The 16,252-nt window shown below is 28.8% G+C and overlaps 1 protein-coding gene across 6 annotated transcripts in view; it reads right to left on the minus strand.

Moving 5' to 3' along the window:
* Window positions 1–1,226: 1,226 nt before the first annotated feature.
* LOC111674837 overlaps window positions 1,227–16,252 on the minus strand; it is a 28,590-nt gene continuing 13,564 nt past the window's right edge. For 3 of the 6 annotated variants that reach the window (XM_023435502.2, XM_023435504.2, XM_023435503.2), the window contains exons 2-11: window positions 9,281–10,128; window positions 8,470–8,589; window positions 8,006–8,086; window positions 4,836–4,944; window positions 4,641–4,764; window positions 4,438–4,573; window positions 4,178–4,234; window positions 2,294–2,558; window positions 1,770–2,230; window positions 1,227–1,672 (exon numbers count right to left, since the gene is read on the minus strand). In XM_023435502.2, coding sequence (XP_023291270.2) covers window positions 1,554–1,672; window positions 1,770–2,230; window positions 2,294–2,558; window positions 4,178–4,234; window positions 4,438–4,573; window positions 4,641–4,764; window positions 4,836–4,944; window positions 8,006–8,086; window positions 8,470–8,589; window positions 9,281–9,854 — 2,046 coding nt within the window. In that variant the 5' untranslated portion in view covers window positions 9,855–10,128 and the 3' untranslated portion in view covers window positions 1,227–1,553. The remainder of the gene's footprint in view (window positions 1,673–1,769; window positions 2,231–2,293; window positions 2,559–4,177; window positions 4,235–4,437; window positions 4,574–4,640; window positions 4,765–4,835; window positions 4,945–8,005; window positions 8,087–8,469; window positions 8,590–9,280; window positions 10,129–16,252) is intronic. The other 3 variants (XM_023435506.2, XM_023435505.2, XM_023435507.2) reach the window with 3 other exon arrangements.

A 16,252-nucleotide genomic window follows, 5' to 3' on the forward strand; every position in this document is an offset into this window, starting at 1 on the left:
AAAAATGTAAAAAAGTATATATATCAAGATTTGTAAATATCTTGTTTTCACTTTTTAATCTATATATTGTGTGAATTTTTCAAAAATATCGGATCAGAACTTTTGGAAATATCCAAATTTTTATCACACATGCAAAAGTGATTTCATAACCTTTCGTATTGAAATTGACACAAAATTTCAATATTTTTCTGAAAGATTTTTCTAATCAATGTTTTACTAAAAATCTTTAACGTTAGAATTATCGATTTTCACAACAAATTACAATTTCACACTAAAAATTACATTTTTTACTAAAATATTATTCAAGCTGCTAACGCTCGATCCGTGAATAACTCCACGAGCTTGCGCTACGCAGATGGTCGACTGAGGCTACCTGTAGACTGGTGAGGATCATGTAGCCGTCGTATGACCCACCTAGATCACGAATCCTTATTCAGTTTCCGAGAGCAAACCGGAACTTAAACTGGCCACTGGCTTTTTGGGCTCCATGCTAGATCACTAGACCTTCCTAGTAATGACTTCTGCAGGAGCTGTCAAGATGAAGAGAGTACTGTTCACTACTGTTCAGATTGAATCTGCTAGGAGCCAATGTCATGCATGACTTAACGGATCTATCTGAGGATGATATCCGAAGGATAGACTCCTTTATTCGTGCGACTAAATGGTTTGGATAGAGAAGTTGGGTCGAAGTGTAAAAATACGTCGACCATTTTCTTTCTCTTTTCAGGTATAATAAAGGGATCACAACATGGACCCAAGTGTGCCCTTAATGCGAACAGCAAGGGACAGCCTGCTAACCTAACCTACTAAAATATTTCGCAAACAATTCGATTTCCCTTTGACCAAAAACAAATTGTTTGTACAAAATCAGTTTTTAACTAAAAGTCGAATTTATTACTAAAAGTAAACGGGTTCAGTTCCTACTTTAAGCCATGATCTTTTCAATTTCAAACAAAAACTGAAAACATTAAAATTGAATATTTATTTTTAAAGAAAATTCATTTTTTGTTTATCGTATATAATTGATATAAAACTATTTATTTTCTTTAAATAACAGTTAATTAAATGAAATTTTAATCTTGATTAAAATATAACATTAGATAAAATATATTTTTATTTGAAATATAAATTAAAACTATGGTTAAACTTTAATCATAATTAAAATTTCAATCAATAAACTGACCATTATAATAATATTTATAAAATTTAAACTATTTACATTATCATTAAAAAAACAGATGCTTATTAAAAAAATAATATAAAAAATAACAAAAAGTTTATATAAAAAAAGGAAAAAAATTCATAACAATAATCAATTTGTAATATTTAGGAAAAAAATCTTAGGTTATGTTGCATTTCTAGATAATTTAAATTACAAAAGAAAAAAATCGGCGTGTTGTTATAAATTTTATATATAAATATTTTTTTATAAATCTTTTAAGTTTGTTTTAGTACTAAAAACTAATAAATATATTTATTTGCAAAAACCTAAATGCCTTGTTATACATAAACGCTTATTTTGATTATTAAATAGCAATTAAAAATTAATTAATTTAAACATTTGTGGGAGCATCCATGCCACAAATAATCGATTTCACTACCGAGGCGGCGGCTAAAGAAGCAAAGTTTTGCCATTTACGGGTGGTGGTACCATCTTTATAATCTGAAATACCTGTGAAGTTGAAAAAAAATCAACGATATTAGAAATTATAATCATATTTGATGAATTTTTTAATTAATTTAATTAAAATCTTTAAATTCCATCTTACCTTTAATGACTATAAAGCTTTCCCGACAATTACCAATAATACTGTCTAATACAGAACTCATTTCCACATCCGTAGCCAATAAGCCATATTTCTTGGCAAATTCTATGCGCAAATTATCATTACGCACCAAATCACGACCTGAACCAATGGGACCCAAATGTAGGCGGGATTTAGGTAGACCATCAACACAATCAGCGCCTATGGGATGTGATACCTCAATGACCTCATTATTGCCGATATTCATAAAGAGTTTATCGGTGTTAGGGGCAGGACGATTGAAATCACTTTCGGTTTTTTGTTGCAACAAATTAAGACCCTCTTTCAAATAATTCTCCCAAGGACGTTTAGCTTCCATATTTAAATGCAGACCTTCGGCAATTTGTTGCAGGGAATCGTTAACTGGGAAGTAGGTTTTGACATCTTCGCCACTCTTATAGACATAAACATAAGGTTTTTCGGAACTTAAATGAAAAAATAGCCATTAAACAAAAAACAACAAAATGTCTTCCTTTTCTAAAACTTACCCATTAGCCAAAGCTCTCTGTTTGTCCACATACGATATGACCACATCACCCAAACGTACATGCTTCTTATAGTCCGTATAATGTGGTACACCACCGGCTACACCCACTACAAAGACATAATCAACCTTTTGGAATGTGCCCAATAAACGAGTGGTGGTATTGCCAGTAGCAGTCATAGCCTCACGAGTACTACCCACCGAGGGCAATTTTGTGCTGACAATACGATGAGCACCAATATTGCCCAGAGTATAAACGTTAGATTCACCTAAAGGGAAAAACATAAAATATAAAAGAAAGAGCAAAAGATTGGATTAGTGTAAAACTCTTGAAACATTTGATTTGCTATAACGAAAAAATGAATGATAAAGTGTTACTAAGGTGAGGGGCATCAAAGGTGGTGATGGTGGTGACGGTGTTAAAAAATACATACAGGAATGGTGTTTGACAGATACGAAAAATGTGCTTTACTTTCTTTTCAGTAATTTTGAGACAACATAAAAAATGGACCAAAACGAATTTTGGAGGACAACGCAAACGAACATAAATGCTTAATTTAAGGACACTACTAAATTTATTTACCCTTGTACCAATTGAGATTAAAATAAAACATTTTCAAAATCTTTGGGGAAGCTTATGGTAAAATATTAAATTATAATTAAAGCTAAAACTAAATATTTTTATTTATTTTGTTCTGATTTATTAACTGTGTATGCACTATTGTTTTAGAGCAGATATCGGTAAGGAGCTCTCTTGATTTAAATAAGATTGTATCGATTTGTTTAGGCTTCATTTGACTGTGAAACTATTAATATACTATTGTCATAGCCAGTTGAGTTCCATGGAATATGACCCGTTTTAAGATATTAAAAAGGTCACAAGACTGACGACCAATTATTAGTATCTAATGTAGTCGAACTCTGCTACAAAACAGAACTCTGCTACAGAGCATTAATGAGGAAATCTACCGACTCTAAAACGTTGTCTGCAATATGTATGTTTTAAACTTGTTTCTATTTCAACAATTTCGAAGTGAAATGAGTATAAAAGGATTAGTTATAGTCTGAGACCGATCGCTAGAAACTAATCGTAACAAAGTGATTCTCAAAAAGATGTTGTGAATACATTTACCATAGACAATAACAATTGAACAATCAATGAAAGTAGTAAAGACTTTCCTGATAACCCGAATACTATTGCCTGGGAATTTCATCCGGTAGATGGCGTCGTATTTTTAAATTTAACTTCGTGTTGTACCGATAAGTTTAAAATTTTAAGCCGCCTTTACACGAGCACACATGTAATATGATCTGTCAAAATTACAGATGGAAAATTTGAGATGGAAATATAGCTGTTTCCATCTTACTTTATTATTGTTTTATACCAATCGTGTAAACACAATAAAGGGTCTTATACATAAACTTTTATCAAAGGTTTTTAAATAAAATTTTCATACGAAATTTGTTTCATAAACCCTTGATAAAGGTTTATGAATAATGCAAAAACGTATAAATATTATTTCAAAGATTTATAAATCAAATTTTCTTACGAAATTCCATAAACCCTTGATAAAGGTTTATGAATAATGCAGAAAAATATAAATATTATTATGTTTCTTTATTGTACGGATGGAATTTCATATTACTTAAGTCCCCTTTAATATAGAATGTTAAAGATGAGTTATGGGGTCCGGACTACGCTAATTAAATATATATAAATAATTAGATTTTTATATTCCGTTTTAAACCCAAGATTTTGAAAATGTTTTAAATTGTTTTTTTTTTTAATTTTTACACAAAAAGCCTTATGTTTGATTTAATTTAATTTATAAACAAGGACATATGTATATAGAGGATTTCAGACATAATTCTCCTTGAGTTTTCTTACCAAAACGTCGTTTCTTATTGGACTTTTTCAGAGAATTCGTTAGATTGGGATCTGAATCTAAAAGTGTGTAATTTGTTAATGTTTTTTTTTTTTGTTAAGAAACCGATATAGGCGTTTTTATTTTAAGGTTAGAAACCGGTTTTTATTTCAATTGATTTGAAAATTAGAGAAAGAGAAAAATTTGTTGGTTAGAATTTATTTTAAAACTATATGCGTTAAAATGCATAATTATAAAAGAAATAAACGAATAAATTACATACCCACTGTGGTGTAGCGTACAAAAGTTTCCTTATTTTCCAACATGGCATCCACCGCCAATTTTTCGCAGTATTGAGCGGTAATAATAGCAATCGTGGGTTGTTTATTGGAAGCTATTGTGGGCATTTGTTTGACCACCTAAATTAGTTTTTAAAAAGAAGTTTCAGGAAAATTGTTATCGTTTGCTTAAATTCCTAGGACTTACCTTAATCTCTTTATCTTCATGATGTATTCTGGTGTATGAATTGTATTCCATGGATTTAATTAAACCTCTTTCCTTCAAAGACATAAAGACCAAAATAACATCCTGTTCCTCCCAGCCATAGTCTCTGTTAAAAGATGTGACAATAAATGCATTGATTAGTTGTTCATATAATTGTTTTTTCTTTCCTAAACTTACTTGGCTAAATCTTCTGGTGTTATGGGATTTGGATAGGCCTGTTCAATTAATTCGAGTACTTTTTCTTGTGTCAATGGTGGCGATTCAAATTGTGTCTCATCCATAGATACTGTTTGGTTGTATTGTGGAAAAAAGTGGAGTAAAGAAGTAAAATTAACATTATTGCAGTAATTGTTTTTAATTAATCATTAAATAAAGTAGTTAAGAGTAACAGAATGTACAAACAAAAACAATATTTATTTTATTTAAATAATTATGATTAATAAAATCGAGGGCATTTCAATGTTAAATTGGCGGTTTTGTTTATTATTTATTATTTTGCTTAAATTTTTATTTTATTGTCACAAAAAACCACAATACATCTTGCTTAATATTGTATCTGTTTTTGTTGGTTTGTTTCTTTTTGTACATGTGTAGTAAATTAAGCTGGAAATGTTAAAAATTAGTTTCGGAATGTCAAGGGAGGAAAATACATTTTTCATTCATTACCAAATAATCCTTAACCTAAGTGTGATTCAATTCCAAATATATGGATGCTAAATAATAAGCGTTTTTTTTTTTGTTGTTGTCATGCATGCAGTTTTAAATACCATTTAAATTCAAAATGTCCTTAGAAAATTTCAAACCATAAGTTCTTCTTTAAACTAATCATATATCTAATCAGATTTCTTAAATTTAAAACAGCTGATTTATATTATATTTCCAATTTTGAATCATCTTTCAGTCTTTTTTTCCAAGCTAAATATCTAATTATAAATTAATTTGAGCAGATTTATGAAAATATATCCACCTAAAACTATACCAATCAGTTCTAAATCACTTTCTGAATCGATATAGCTATGTCCGCCTTTGTGTACACATAAACCTTAGCACATGTATGTTTTTTGGTTTATGGACCGGCTGGTCTTTTATTTTACTTTCCCCCCGTAAAACTGTACCCCAAATATGGTCTCGAAACACATACAGCTTTTAAATAATTTAGTATATCTCAAAAATAAGCGGAACTAAGTTTGATATTAGCCTTCATGACACTGCCAATACCGGTAAAGAATCGTTTGATTCTATCACCAGTAAAGTCTACTTCCGAAAATAACTTGAAAGTCCATAATATTCATATAAAGTAAAATATACAAATAAAACCCTTATTTGTTTTCAACTAATTTATAAAATATGAGGTCCAAAGTATGGTCTTTGAAAGGATTAGTATAAATAATTTTTTCTCTAAATCCCCAGGTTGTTAAGTAATCATGTCCCAAAGTTTTAAAACGTTATATCGTATCTAAAAGTACAAGTTTAAACCATTCTTTTTCGATATATATACATATTTTTACCTAAAGCTTCTGATAAAGAAATTATAATGCCAGATTCAGATTTAGCGCTGTTCACTCCTTTATTAAAGTAGATGATCTCTGGGGTTCAACTTTTTTAAATTTAACTGGCCAGTTTTTTGGACTAATGCTTTAGATATTTGCTAAAGACATTTTTCTTGGTTGTCTTCAGCAACTACTAAGTTTTATTAGTTTAAAAAAGTTAAAGTCATGTTCTGGAGGGCTATGGACTGGAAGGTCCCATCTGCACTAAACTTTATTGTATGACTTCTGAATAAAAAACTTGCAAAATCGTACATATTTTTTAATATATAGGACATAGCTCTCAAAATTATCTGACACAGTTCAAAAATTAATCCTTTAAGATTCGAAAACTGGTACCTTTTCACAGACAAACATCCTTAAGTCGACTAAAAAATGACGATTGAAACTACCCGGAAAATCCTAGTGTTGCTAATTATAAAGAATACTTAAATATCATAATATCCTACGTACTTGTGTAGGGTATAAATATCATTAATATAGAGTAAGCCATGAGTTGTTTCGTTACTTAAATCCCAGGTTAGATGTTAGTGTTCTAGTCTGGTAGACCGGAGGTGATGGGTTCGATTCCCAACTAAGGCTCTGGTTAAGGATAACAAGCCCGATAGAGGTCTAGGTGTATTTCTTCGGATTTGATGTATATGTATATGTACAACCTCCTTTTGAACTAACTAACCTAACTAACTAACTAACTAACTAACTAACTAACTAACTAACTAACTTAAATCCCAAATATGAAATCTGCACTGTTCAATCCTTTAGAAACGTCAAACTATATCTCAGAGATTCGGCTTGTGTTATTACTGCTATTTTTAAAAGTTCTAAGTACTATTTCCTAAATGTAAATGGTACTATTTTTAAGAAAATTTAAGGAAATATTTTATACACACAAAAATAACAATTTTTACAAATAGATTTATTAAAAATGTTTATATAGTTATTTTTTACATATTTTTTGTTTGTTTGTTAATTAAGTACTTTTTAATGCTTTTGTTACTGAGAACTAAACAAAAAAAGTTTTATGTTCCACAACACGCACGTTGCACGAGTTTTAACAACAATGCCCAAATAAAAGAATAATTAATAAAACAAAAAACTCAAAACAAATTATACTAAATAAAACAATAATAAGGCAGTCAAATCTTATTAGATATTGTTGTGAAAACAACAAAACAATAATAAAAATTAGTGGGGAAAAATCCCTTAAAAAAAATTAACAAACAATGGTAATTAATGGGGAAGTTTGTTTTTGGAAGTTTTTTTTTTGTAATTAAGTAACAAGTCAAAATTGAATATTTGTGACAAAGGAAATAAATTTGAAAATAAAAAAACAAGGTTTAACATATTGTTCTAATATTTGGCAATATAAATGTTTAAATTCGTAAAAAGAATAACAAATCGGACTTAAACCCTGTTCAAAACAAAAATTCAAAATAAAAGCAAAAAGTTTTCAAAGCCTTAAAGCAGCAAACGCAGCATGATTAATATGTTAGATGAGGATAAAGCGTGGGTGTGGAAAGTAATAATAGTAGTAGTACGACGGCCACGAGATGAGTAAGAAAGAGTTCGAACGCCAAACCACAAACAAATAGAATAAAATTATTATTTCAGCGCACATGGATGGTTGGATGGATAAATAGATGGTCAGTTGGTTGTTTAATAGATGAATCTATTCTAGATTAATATTTAGTACGAATTTTGTAATAATTTTGTTGTTTTAGTTTCATTATCATTTCCACATTGTTAGTTGCTCATGGTACATATCAAGCCATATTGCTTTCATTAAATCATCGCCATCACCTGTTTGTTTTTGGGCCATTAAAGCCTCCTCATATTTACGATTGCAATCACCATAACAATAAATAATGTAACCATCACGAGCTTTACATTTTGTTTTTTTGTTTGTTTCGTAGACAATTTTTTGTTGCAAATGGAAATTCAAATTCACAGAAAAACGAAATCAAGTCAAAAATATATGTTGGGTGTAGAGTAGTGGTAGTAGAAGTAGATAGAAGAGGAGGTAGTAGTAGTACAAGTTGATGAAAGAAGAGCAGTAGAAGTTACAGTAGTAATAGTAGAAATAAAGTTGTAGTACAAATTATCAAATTTTGTTTTTTTTTTTTTTTTTTGGTTTTAAGTAAAAAAGAAATAATTTAGATAAAAAATCTGTATAAATTATTATTAAGTAATTTCAACGTTTGATTCTATTTTAAGTTTAAATTGCTTAATAATTTAAAATATTTCATTTATAATTCAATACTTACGTGGTCTTGATGGTGGTTCTGCGGTTTCCTCTAGAATGCGCAGCTCAATTTCCAAAGATTGAATCTCATCGTAACCTTTTTGCATCAATTTCATAATCTTTTTGATGAAACCAACATAATCTGTAGAACAATATAATAAATAACTTTTAGTTAAAATTTTAAGATTAATATCAACAAATTTCTAACAAAAAGGTATGATTTCTTGTAGCGTTGTGTTGTATGTCATAATTTACAATCTACAACCCTGTTTGTGAATTGGACGAATATTCAAAACATTGTTATAAAACCTCAGTTCTTGTTCTTAATCTTCTTGTAAAATAATGTAACTGAATATTATATATTTTTCAATAAACAGTTTTGGAGTCAGTTCTTAAAATAGTCTTGAACTATAAGAAAACTTTGCATGACATACATAAGTATAAGTCCACTCGGCATCGAAAGTATGTACTTGTTAGAAAGCGAAGGGAGTTTGATAAAGTTAACCTAAAGGCAACGGGTTATAATTTTAAAACGTTAGCGAGAGAAACCCATACGAAGGACAGAAATATTAGAATGATCCTATTGATTGGCCTCAACGCAAGCAGAACGAGTGTTATATAGATTTACAATCGTTCTGAACTGAGTTAAATTTATCTCAGGAAATCTTTAGTTTTTCTAATTTTAAATTAAAATATGTTTTGTTCAAAATATGTTTTTCTTAAAAAAATGTTTTAAAAGTTTTGGTCTCACCGATTACTTTCTATATTTCTATATTTATCACTTATAAATAACATATTTCAACGAAATAATATGATAACAAAAATACACTCACCTCTGGGAAAATCTTTAGGACTAACTAATTCCTTGAAAAAGTCCTGAGCTATATGAGCCTGTTCGTCATCATTCTTCAGCCAATCTCTAAACCAAAATCTCAAAGTACGTGATTCCTGGGAATGTTTGCCCGTATTGGCGCTCACCAAAAATACACGGAATTCCAGTGATAATTGTGCTGGCAGTAACTGAGATTTTTGTCCACTCACTGTATCTTTATTTATGATAATGCCTGTGTGATCACCACCCGCCACATGAACACGATCGCTCACTTCGTCAACCAGTTTGCGTTCAATCAAAATGACTGTACTATTAGCGGTTTTACCTTTGGGTGTCATTACAACTTGTTCACGATCTGTACGCGGTGGCGTGTGACAAGGACTACGTCCGTTTAGCTTCTGACTGTTGTGTATTGAATCGGTTGGCAAATAAGCTGAATTGCCATTATTGATGGTAGTACCATTCGCCAAAGTGCCATTTGTAGTAGTAGTAGTAGTACCGCCATTTGCATAAGGAGCTTTCATGGGTTTGGGTGGTGGTGGCGGTGCCATTTGTGGATGATTTCTTGTTGACATAATGTTGTTTTGACGCTGTGCCTGCCTGCTTAACTCCCTGCTTGGTGTTCTAAATATTTCGTCGTTTTATTGACTTTCTGATTGTTTGTCTGTTTGTCTATGGTTGTGTTGTAAAATGATTTGTTTTTCTTTTTTTACTTTAAGTATGTCAGTTTGCAAAAGTTTGGTTTCGATTATAAATTCAACCTTGATTTGTTGTATAAAGTTTTTTCTTCTTGTTGTTGGTTTGGTTTTTAGTATTATTTATTTTACGGTTGTCATGAGGTTAAAGAACCTAAAAAGAAATTTATAGAGGAAATTTATATAGAAAATTATCATATATAAATAAGACTGTAAAAAATTTTACTAAATAGTTAAATAGTTTGTTTAGTGAAGGTTTAAATATTGTTATTTTAGTATGCTTTGTTATTTCCTTTTTGGTTGTTGACTTTGCTTTTTTTTGTAGAGAGTTGTCATAAATGTTGTGGGAATTATATTATTTGATAATTGACTAAATTTTACAAGTGGAAGTACATAGATAGATAGATAGATAGATAGATAGATAGATAGATAGATAGATAGATAGATAGATAGATAGATAAATAGATAGATAGATAGATAGATAGATAGATAGATAGATAGATAGATAGATAGATAGATAGATAGATAGATAGATAGATAGATAGATAGATAGATAGATAGATAGATAGATAGATAGATAGATAGATAGATAGATAGATAGATAGATAGATAGATAGATAGATAGATAGATAGATAGATAGATAGATAGATAGATAGATAGATAGATAGATAGATAGATAGATAGATAGATAGATAGATATACATATAGATACATTAAACAATTAACTATTTAAGGTATTTGTTTTAACATATTTTATAAAATTATTTAAATAAATTAAAAACCTCTGACGTTGTAAGTAAATTTGTATTTATTCTAGCACGAAGGGTCATTTGCCTCACTTGACATGTTTAACATGGATTTATTTTTTTGTTTTTAATAAAAATATTACTATGCATTTCAACGTCTACATTTCGATGAGACTTTTAGTCTCTTTCGCTCAGACATTCACTCATGTTTGAACATATTTATACATAGCGTATTACAAGTGCAAAAATATATTTTTAATGGATTTTCATTTTTACAACACTCTGGTTCATTATATTTTTTTTCACACCCACCCATTATGGCACAATAGCTATAGAAAGACATGAACTTTGAGTATTCATGACACAAAGTGGGTTAATAATCGTGTTAAACACTATAAACACAACCACCCCTAAATGCAACTCTTCAAGGCATCGTCATCATCAACGACCACATTCTAGTAGAGTTCTAGCATTTCTTCGCCACAGGGGAGATACTTAAAAAATTGACACCTTTTACTCCTTTTACAGCTTTTTCAGCACTCCCCACCCTTTTATCCAACCTAACACAGATGTTGCACTTTTAGCTTGTGTTTATCTAATAGATTGCCGTTATAGACTGACTGGCTGACTGGCTAAAGCAACAGTCTGCTTGACTTCACTTTGGCCGGAAATTATAAAAATCAACATTGTCTGGTTTGAAAATAAATATATATCTTTGCATACGGTTTATGTACGGTCCTTCAGAAAAAAGGGGTGGGTGGATCTACCACTACATGACACTTAATTTGTTTGTCAAGTCAGTTGTTTGATTTATTTCATTTCAAGTGCAGAGTCTCCGGGTTTAAGTTTTATAGAACAAAAAGTAAAAGTCCATTAAAATGTCATGTTTAAACATTTTGATAAAAAAATGCTAAAATTTTAAATGAAACTTTTCATTGTTGCACTCAAAACATAAGTGCCTGCATGGTAAATTAAATTGTTTTTTTTATTTTATTTTTAGTAGGTTACTAATATTAAATTACATTAGCGAAAACGAAAAAGTACATACATACAAACTTACATGTAACAATTAATTATTTATAAATTTATTACAAACTTTTATAGGAAAGTGGAATTTGAAAGTGGAACATTGCGAGGCAGAAAGGAAAATGAGCTTTTACTGCTAACGACTTGTTAAATATGTCAAGAACTTTTTAGTTTGTTTTAATTTTGGAAGCAAGTATTAAATTTCGAATTAGAATTAATTTGTACAAATGTTTTAAAGACTTGTTAATAGCTAAGGAGAGATCATGAGATCATTTCTATAATACAAATTATAATGTGAAATATTTTCAAAATGTTTTAAAAATTAACTTACTAACTAACTAACTAACTAACTAACTAACTAACTAACTAACTAACTAACTAACTAACTAACTAACTAACTAACTAACTAACTAACTGACTTACTAACTAACTGACTTACTAACTAACTAACTTACTAACTAACTAACTAACTAACTAACTAACTAACTTACTTACTAACTAACTAACTAACTAACTAACTAACTAACTAACTAACTAACTAACTAACTAACTTTCTAACTAATTATCCAACTAACTAACTAACTTAATACTTTATTTTTCATAAACAAATTGTATCCATAATTTAATCACACTCTGTATAACTTTTATCATGATTTTGTAAACAATTTAAAAATAAAGATTTTAACGTAATGGCCTACAATGAACTTTATTTTATTAAAATGACGCCATTTGATTAATAAATTAAAAATTTTATTTCGATTTTTATAAATGGCATCATGTGAAATTCCATTAAATGCTCTAAGAATTTGCAATTTTTTTTTATTTCATTACTACAGTTTCAATACATATTCTAATCATTACAATAAAACATTTAATTGATGAAACTAAATTGTTTAATTGGCAATGAACTGACATAAATAATAAAAATTAAAACAATTGCAAAGATGATGTGATTCTGATTGTCAATTTCGATTAATTATTTAAATAAATGAATTTTCAATTTAATTAACAGAAATAAAAAAGTTTTTTTTGTAAATTTTGAAAAGTAAATAGTTTTTAACAATATAATTGAATTGTCAGACATTCATTTTAGGGGAAAATCTAGTTAAACAAAAAAAAACTTCATTAAATGTTTCCGGCAAAGGCAAAAAATTGCAATTTATTTGTAAAGTTATTCATACTTTCATACTAAGTATGTAAATTATACATATGTACATACATATGTAAAAATATGTATGTTCCACGAAGCCAAACATTTGTTTTAATTTAAAAAGTAACAAAAAAAATATGAGCAAAACTCACCAACCAACCAACCAACCAACCTACAGTTACAAATATGATTATAATGAATATGAACAGAAAAGCAAAAACTAAAGTTAAGTGAATTGTAAAGTGGAGAGTTACGGGAACAAGTAGTTTTAATATTTGTTGTTTTTAATTTAAATCTCCCCGGGTTAAGCAGTCATCGCACCTACGACTCCCTTATGTATAAAAATTTATGAATGTTGTATGTTGTACAACATGTTGTCATCATTATGAACTTTGCAAAAAGATATAAATATTGAATGTTCAAATGTTCTTTTTTTACATGGTATATGGAGTCATCGCACATAAATCCCCAAAGGGAGTTTTACTTTACAGAGTCAGTTAGTAGAGAGTTGTGGCAGTTAATCATATTATTGTGACTGAAGATGTCAACAACCAGTTGAAATGAAATATTAGAGGGAGGATTCCGAACACAAGACAGTGTTTGAAATATTTGTAGGGATTACAGGGCATTTAAATTAAAAACAAAACTTAGGTCCTTTACTTTTCTATGGGACTGAACTACTTGATTTGACCTTACCTATATAAAATCCTATAGATTGATCCTCTTATAAATCAAACCTCTGTTAGACTTTAATTACAAACGTTATGTATATAAGTATATCGTTACTAAAATTTGTCAAGAGATGTTATTAAGTCTATATGGTACTTATAATTATTTTACCTAGTGTTTTGTATATTTTCTTCTTAAAAATATTAAATCACAGGTTTTGTATTATGTTTTTATTGAAAATCCGAGAGATAAATAACTTTTAATTTTCTATTTGAAAAAAAAAGTAATTACAAAAATAAATGTAACTCCACCCAAAAGACATTTTCATCTGAATTAATCTGTATTCAAAACATAAAATGACAAATTATTTGAATTTTAAATATTTTTACACTAAAAAACTATGTTTTTTAAATTTAGTACTTTTTTTAAAATAAATTTAAATCGAAATACTTTCAGAAAAGTCTAGATTTTTCTAGAATTTTATATTTTGTTATAGTTTTCGATATGGGTTTGAACTTTTTTTAATTATCATTCTATTTTTAGTTTAGATATTTTTTATGGTCCGCCCAGTCTATAACAATTTTCCACTTAAGGATTTAAGAAAATTTTTATAAAACATTAGGGCTTGGTTTTTTATCAAAAGACCTTGAAAATTTATTGATTAAATTATGAATAATATTGGAATTTTTTATTGAAAAAGTAACGAATAATAAAAAGAATACTTGACATTAATTATTCATTCTAAGTTGAAAAGGCACAAGTACTATTTTTTGGCAGCCAAATATGATTTAAGGGAATATTGTTCAAAGAGTCCGCTTTTTTACTTGATATGTTTTAAATTTAGCAAAAATTTAGATTTGTATAGAATTTTATTGCTATTTTTCTTAAGAAGAAGAGGCCGCTTTGAAATAACACACTTTTTTTCGAACTGTTTTGGCAGCCAGACAAAAAAATTCTATTTAAAATTAAATTAAATAAACTTTAAAGTAAATTCATTTCAATGACTAATAAAATTACATTAATATTTATTAAGTTTCTTTTTTTTTTTTTTTTTTTTGAGGTGGAAGTAAATAAACAAGATTTTAGAATAAATTAATAAAAATACTAAAAAGTTGAACTACATATTTATATAACTTGACATAAGAGAATATATTTATAGAATACAATTCTGCTCAGATAATTTAACTCAACAAAATTGTCAACATCTTTGGGTTTTTAAAGGCAGTAATAACTCCGAGGGTGGCACAATTAAACAGGGAATACTGTAGTTTTTTATTTAAATTTGTTCTATTTACCTTTTAAAATTTTAAATTTAGCACATATGATTATTTTCTGACGTAGTTAAGTGCCTTTTTCCAATATTCATAATTAAGATACAAAATATATTACTTTATTTTAAATCTAATATTTGTTTTTGACTCACTAATTAATGACTTCGTTTAAAATAAACCGACTACTTTTTTTATTTCAAAACCATAATCTAATATATTTTTTATTTATTTATATTTTTTTATTTAAGCCATTTGAAATGGCACTACAAGCGTAAACCATATTTAAATATAGTCACGTTCAAGATCAAGGTTTTTTAGTTTTATAACTTAAAACAGAAATAAATTATGACTGACTGACTCATTGTCGTAATACAAAGTATAATATATAAAAAAAAGTACCTACTTTAAATAATGATGCGGATAATAAATAAATGGAGAAAATAAGTCTATAATACAAATTATAAATTGATTTTCTGTAATAAATTTGGGATTTTATAGAAATAAAACTAAACTTTTGTTGAAATGACCTTAGATATGTAGAAGTCTACGCCAAATTATAATAAACGAAGTTTGTCGTTCGAAATTTTGGTACAAATGTAACTTAAATTCTTTAGAACTGCTGAAGGTATTTTTAAAAGACCCCCTAAAGCTGGAGTCCAACTACCGCAAAGGAGTTCGAATAAAAATCATCGTGAAATATCTGATGAATTCGCAACCAGACTACAGTCTAGTCTATAGTCTAGTCTATAGTCTAGTCTATAGTCTAGTCTATAGTCTAGTCTATAGCCTAGTCTATAGTCTAGTCTATAGCCTAGTCTATAGTCTAGTCTATAGTCTAGTCTATAGTCTTGTCTTTAGTCTAGGCTATAGTCTAGTCTATAGTCTAGTCTATAGTCTAGTCTATAGTCTAGTCTATAGTCTAGTCTATAGTCTAGTCTATAGTCTAGTCTATAGTCTAGTCTATAGTCTAGTCTATAGTCTAGTCTATAGTCTAGTCTATAGTCTAGTCTATAGTCTAGTCTATAGTCTAGTCTATAGTCTAGTCTATAGTCTAGTCTATAGTCTAGTCTATAGTCTAGTCTATAGTCTAGTCTATAGTCTAGTCTATAGTCTAGTCTATAGTCTAGTCTATAGTCTAGTCTATAGTCTAGTCTATAGTCTAGTCTATAGTCTAGTCTATAGTCTAGTCTATAGTCTAGTCTATAGTCTAGTCTATAGTCTAGTCTATAGTCTAGTCTATAGTCTAGTCTATAGTCTAGTCTATAGTCTAGTCTATAGTCTAGTCTATAGTCTAGTCTATAGTCTAGTCTATAGTCTAGTCTATAGTCTAGTCTATAGTCTAGTCTATAGTCTAGTCTATAGTCTAGTCTATAGTCTAGTCTATAGTCTAGTCTATAGTCTAGTCTATAGTCTAG

The sequence above is a fragment of the Lucilia cuprina genome, chromosome 3 (assembly GCF_022045245.1).
Source record: "Lucilia cuprina isolate Lc7/37 chromosome 3, ASM2204524v1, whole genome shotgun sequence".
In the NCBI taxonomy this organism is placed as follows: Eukaryota; Metazoa; Arthropoda; class Insecta; order Diptera; family Calliphoridae; genus Lucilia; species Lucilia cuprina.